We start from the raw sequence: 6163 nt of genomic DNA, 5'->3' as shown, positions 1-6163 counted from the left end.
TCTGTCCAAAACCTTTCTCAGAAAGTGTGATGCTCTGGTGATTATGCTTTTTAGCAGGATCTATAAAAAAGTGTTATTTATATAAGAACTTAAGAAGCTGCCTTTATACTGAATCAGGCTATGAGTCCGTCTGTATTCCAACATGTCTCCTGCTATTCCAACCTGGATCAGACCTCCTGGGTTTCAATGAGAGGTCTTCCCCAGCCCAACTACCTGAGAACCTTTGAACTGAAGGTGTCGTGGATTGAATCTGCATGTAAAGCGATGGCCCCTTAGACAGCACCATGGTTTTTCATGGTGGTTTGTCTTCAGCACTGGCAGTGGAAGAGGAGTGTGCGGGGAGTGTACTGCCCCCGGCAGTGTGGTCCCAGTGGGGTGCCATCACAGCTCCCCAGGATGTGCACCATGCCCCTGCGGGTGGCGCACCATGCCAGCCCTGCCCCCGCCTGCTCTCTGCCCCACCCAGTGCCGGAGGATGAAGCTCAGCCGCTGGTCTTCAGAAGCACTTGTTGCAAATTAGAGATGGGGACAGCAGTCTTGTGCTCAAGTCCTGCTTATGGGCTTCCAATAGCATCTGACCAGCCACTGTGAGAAAAGTATACAATTTATTTAAATAATGATGACAACAACAAGAACAGGAACAACAATACAGTAATTAGTTAGCCTTTGACCTAAACCAGCACGTCTCTACTTTTGATAAAACAAAGCTTGCTTAAGAGCAGGGTGGATAAAAAATCAATTTTTAAAAAAATTTAAATCAGGGTGTTGTTTTTTAATAATTGGATTTTAAAAATAAGATGCTTTTGGAGGAAAATCTTTCTAAAGATAGTTTTCTATTTAAGTTACATTATAGTGAGAGGCAGGACTGACACCTGGAGTTGCTTTGACGTTCAGACCGTGGGATTGGGAAGACAATTGGATTTTTTAATTTTAGTTTTTTATTTTATTGGATTATGATTTGATATGCTAATTGGATGTTTTTATTGGAAAAATAATAAACACTGTAACAAAAAAATAAAGGTACATTATAGTCCAAAGGCTATTCATCAGGAAATAAGGATTGTTTAAAGTTTTTCATGTGTGCTAAAGCTCAGTCTAAGGTGGTTTTTTTTTAAAAAAAAAAAAAATTGTTTAACCACATCAGTTAACAAACATGGATACATATGCTATAATGTTAATGTTTTAGTTAATAAATTGTTTAAGTTGTTATTAAGGAAATGATTATTTTTCTCCTTCCAATAAACTATAGCAGAAAAGATGTCCAAATATAAACAGTTAACTTATTAAACCTCACAATAATTTCATAATTATCTGTCTATGTATTTCTAATAGTATAACCAAACCAGTAATTTTTGATATAATTGTAAAAACTACTCTGAAAATTTATTATGCCAAAAATGAAACCTTCATCTGGTTGTAAATATTAAGATTATACCAGCAAGAATGAGTCTTTCTGTAAAAAAGAAAGAAAAAAAGATTTAAATCAAGTCTTACTGACTAGTGATTTAAATCATGATTTAAAATGTGATTTAAATCGATTTAACTTAAATCACATCCACCCTGATTAAGAGAGGTGGGGGAGTTAAATTGGGTTTGAAAATCATGAATTAGTTCACATGAATTAGTTCAATGTTAGGGCAGAATTCATTTTGTTAACTGATAGATTAAAAGTAGTCATTGATATCTAATGCAGAAGGCGTTTTATTGGAACAGCTTATGATAGTGAGTGCATGCAAACTTTCCAGAACTCTAAATAATAATAATAATAATAATAATAATAATAATAATAATAATAATAATTTATTATTTATACCCCGCCCATCTGGCTGGGTTTCCCCAGCCACTCTGGGCAGCTTCCAAAAGAATATTAAAATACTGTGATACATCAAACATTAAAAGCTTCCCTAAAAAGGGCTGCCTTCAGATGTCTTCTAAAAGTCTGGTAGTTGTTGTTCTCTTTGACATCTGGTGGGAGGGCGTTCCACAGGGAGGGCGCCACTACCGAGAAGGCCCTCCGCCTGGTTCCCTGCAGCCGCCTGGTTCCCTGCAACTTAAAGTAAACCTAGCTTTTCTGAATGAATGATTACAGGTGACCAAGACCTGGTGTATAATCTGGTATTCACAGCTACATATGAAAAATACTCTGGAAAGGTGCTTTAAAAGCTTGCTCTCCAGATATTGTGGGGCTCCAAGCTTCATCATAACCAGCCATCAGGGATGATGAGTCTTTTGCCCTTCTCTGATGGGTAGCTCACCAATTACCCATGCTATAAGTAATTCTATTCAGGTGTATGAGTGCACATTTTAAATGCATCTTGTTTTCTTCTTCTTTTCTAGTGGGATCTTGTTTGTGATTCTGCCTGGAAAGTCCACATCGCAAAATTCTCCCTGCTTGTAGGATTAATCTTTGGCTACCTAATAACAGGATGTATAGCTGACTGGTAAGTGCAAATTCACACGGAGATTAAAAGCGATAAACATGTCTCTCTAAAGCATTATGAAACTGCTTTTCTCCCCCTTGAATGCTATTACCTCTTCCTTGGCATTCCACTTCAATGTGTGTGTCACAAGCGCAGCGCATTTCACAACTGACTTGCCGTTGATGGATATTGTTGTTGTGGAAAATGAAGTCATTTTAAATTTTTAAAGAAGGTGCTTGAGATAACACGGGTGGCTTAACCTGATGTACTTGCACTAAAGCTGGCTGGCAGCCCAATTTTATTAAACTGCGGTAGCCTTGCAGAGGTGGCTGGACCAGCTTTGGGTCACTATGTAACAACATTTTTTTTAAAAGGGAAGAAGATAGAGAGAGCAAGGAAAACAAAAGTGCTACTTAATCTGAAATGATATGCAGTATTTCCCCAGTACAAAGATGTAATTCCTCCAGAGACACATAAATTTATTCCTGTCCAATCATGTAAGAGAAGAGAACACTGACATACAAATTATATACAAATCTGAATAGAAAAAATAGTTGTTTCTAATACTAATAAAAATTGCATTTTTATTTTTTATTTTTTGAAATTCTTGTGTTTTGCAAAAGGAGCTCTTCCTTCTTGCATCCCAATCCAAATTTAATTGTGCTTCACAACAAAGTATTTTTACATGACCAGTTATGCAAGTATGCAGATGGAGATGTGTGTCCCATATAGAATTCCCACTCTCTGATGAGCATACCAGCGTGCATTAGATATGTGCCTCCAGTACCTGATTCTGCAAGTGATGCACATGGAAACTGATGATGCACATGGACCTACATAGTCAGGCATGTTTCATAATCAGTAAAATGAAAGGCTAACAACCTCTGGCACTACTGAATGCCCTGAACTTTATTTAAATAAAAAAGCCTTCCCAAATACATTGCATATTGGAAGCGAGCGCATAGTTTTTCTTGCAACTTGTTGATACAGCTGAGAATCTTCCTAGCAGGTCTAGTTCCACGGAGAACAAAAAGAGTGAGGCAGTGGGTGGGAGGAGATGCAAAACACTGAATCTATGCTGCAGTCAGAAAAAATACCTCTCTTGGTCTTCAAACAAACAAATAAAACAAAAAAAAGCTATTGTGGAAAATATTTCTCCAAATGGTCTTACATACATGTAAATAGACCAAACTAAGAAATCCCTTGTTAGACCCCTGCTAGACCATCTTCCTGTTGCTTGGCAACCAGCAGAAACCAAGACTATGCTTTATTAAACATGTTCGCTACTTGAGGCTGGATTAGCTGTTAGGACTTTGATCTCATCTGGATAATGGCTGCAATCTATGGCGCAGCGGTCATAGATAGCATCTCCACCTGCTTCTGCTTTGCTGGTTGGAAATAGTCATCCACACAGCAGGCTCCTTAAGGAATAAGACACGTTATATACGTACTTGGAAGGATTTCTGTGTAGGGTTTTTGATTTCAAGGGGTGTTTCCTTTTAGCTTCGTCTATTTGCTTTGTGGACTGAGAACTGGTGCGCAAGAAGTGAATGGCACTAGAACAATTGTGTGTGTTGTGAGAGATCTTTATTCCAAGATGTCTTGAAAAGAACAGCTCCAGTGTGTATCTTTGGCCATTTGAATGGTACCAATGCAAAGCAATAGTGATTTCGAGAAATTCAATTTTAAGTAGGCGCTGTGCATTTTGCTAGATAATAAGGACACCAAAATGTTTATGAATGAAAAGGGGTTTGCTTTTATTCTCGCCCCCAAACCACCCATCAAAACCAAATGTTGATGAAACTGCTGAGTCTACAGTCAGGATTGAAATATAAGAAATTTAAAAAGAACTCTAGAGAGCTTTCAGACACAGCCAGTGGGTCTTTGTCCCCACCCCCACTGGAAAGCAGATCCTGATGCCCATGACTGGAGTGGGGGACCTGAGGCTCTCTGTGTTCTTGGACTGCAACTCCCATCAGCGCAGCCAGTACATTGTATAGCCAATGATCATGTTGGGTGGGAATTGTAGTCCAACAACATCTAGATCCGTGTTTGCCAAACTTGGGTCTCAAGCTGTTTTTGGACTACAAATCCCATCATCCCTAGCCACCAAGAGCTGTGGTTGGGGATGATGGGAATTGTAGTCCAAAAAAACGGCTGGAGACCCAAGTTTGGGAAACACTGATAGATTGTCACAGGCCCCCTGCCCCTGACTTATAAGAAGCTGGCTTACCATTTGTTTATAGAGACAATTCAAGGAGCTGGCAAAGCCGTAATCAGCTTGGCACCAAGGATCAGCTGCTCCCATATGAGCCTTAGCACTCATCAGTATTGTTATTGGAGACCCTTCTCTGGGTGCCCATTCTACAATGAACTTCACGTCTCCTTTCTATTCACCCTTTAACCCATGAAGAAACATGAACGGTATTAGGCTATCTAAGAGGAGTAGATGGCATTTGGAGATGGGCACCCTGGTTGTAGCACCCCCCTCCCTAAGAACACCTGAGTGGAGCCTGCTGTTCTAAGAACATAGGTATATTATTTCAAAATGCAACACATCTTGCTTGCAGACCTACTGTGTGATATTTCTCCTTAAGTATCTCCATAGAGAAATTTAAGAATCAAAGTTGTAGGGGGTTGGGGAATGTTGCATCCAGTGCAGAACTCTCATTTGAAAAATGGAGTGTGGAATTTGAAATACATTTGGCCTTGTTCCTCTTTTTATTTCTGTAGGGTTGGTCGTCGGCCAGTGCTGCTCTTCTCTGTTCTATTCATTTTGATATTTGGACTATCTGTGGCCCTCTCTGTGAATGTGACGATGTTCAGCACACTCAGGTTTTTCGAAGGGTTTTGCCTGGCTGGAATAATCCTTTCGTTGTACGCACTGAGTAAGTATTGCTTTTGTAATTCATCCTGCCTACCTTAAGTAACGTATCTTCTTCCGTATGCCAGAATTTGTTGCAGACTGTGTTTCAACGTTATGCAGAAAAAAGAGAGATGAAATGTTAATTCAGCATGTGTTTTCTTGTGTCGTGTTGTTGGGGAAACTAGACAGAATGCCTTGCATCTAGTGCGTAACCACAGTATCAAGACAGAAGCAGTAGTAATGCAGTGCTTTCTTACTGAAATCTGTACCCCTCTATAAGAACATCAGCAGAACTCTGCTGGATCACTCCAAAGGTCTACCCAGGCCAACAGTGTGTCTCCACTTATGGCCGGTCAGGTGCCTCTGGAAGCTCACAGATATGGCATAATTATTTGTTTCCAGCCTTCAATCATCTATGGTACCCTGTATCTAATCATGAAGGCTTTCTTTGACTTCTCAGAAACTGAAAGAGACATTTTCCATGAATTTGCTAATGTTGTTTTGTTTTTAAATGGCTGAGATCAGTGAGACCTCAATTAAAGTGAAAGCTGTGTGTTGATGCATTGGTTCATTATAAGGAGTTTCTGGTAATAATTTAGTACTGCTTTTTTATCCGTATCTCCAGGAGGCCCCGAGTTGAAAAAGAAAGCCTCAGTATCAGTAGAGTGCAGGATTCTGCAATTATTAGCATGCAGTTGTTAATATTATTTTACCCTACATGGTAAACCATCATCCTTAATACAGTTTTACATGTTGTTGCAGCAAATGGGTGATTTGCTTCATTTGGATGTAACACTAAACTGTGGTTTAGCATTACCTGAACAAGCCCCAGGCTTGTGAGCTCCCTTACCCCTCCTCTAGTACAGACACATTAAAA

General features: G+C 39.6%; 1 protein-coding gene across 3 annotated transcripts in view; it reads left to right on the top strand.

The window, feature by feature from the left end:
* Positions 1 to 6163, top strand: part of SLC22A23 (solute carrier family 22 member 23) — a 107667-nt gene that overhangs the window by 20302 nt on the left and 81202 nt on the right. For all 3 annotated transcript variants that reach the window (XM_081206357.1, XM_081206355.1, XM_081206356.1), the window contains exons 2-3: positions 2338 to 2441; positions 5154 to 5308. In XM_081206357.1, the coding sequence (XP_081062483.1) occupies positions 2338 to 2441; positions 5154 to 5308 (259 nt within the window). The remainder of the gene's footprint in view (positions 1 to 2337; positions 2442 to 5153; positions 5309 to 6163) is intronic.

Source organism: Podarcis bocagei (assembly GCF_964188305.1).
Source record: "Podarcis bocagei genome assembly, chromosome: 8".
Taxonomy (NCBI): Eukaryota; Metazoa; Chordata; class Lepidosauria; order Squamata; family Lacertidae; genus Podarcis; species Podarcis bocagei.
The sequence above is the reverse complement of the archived record's forward strand: the minus strand, read 5'-3'. Positions and strand labels throughout refer to the sequence as shown.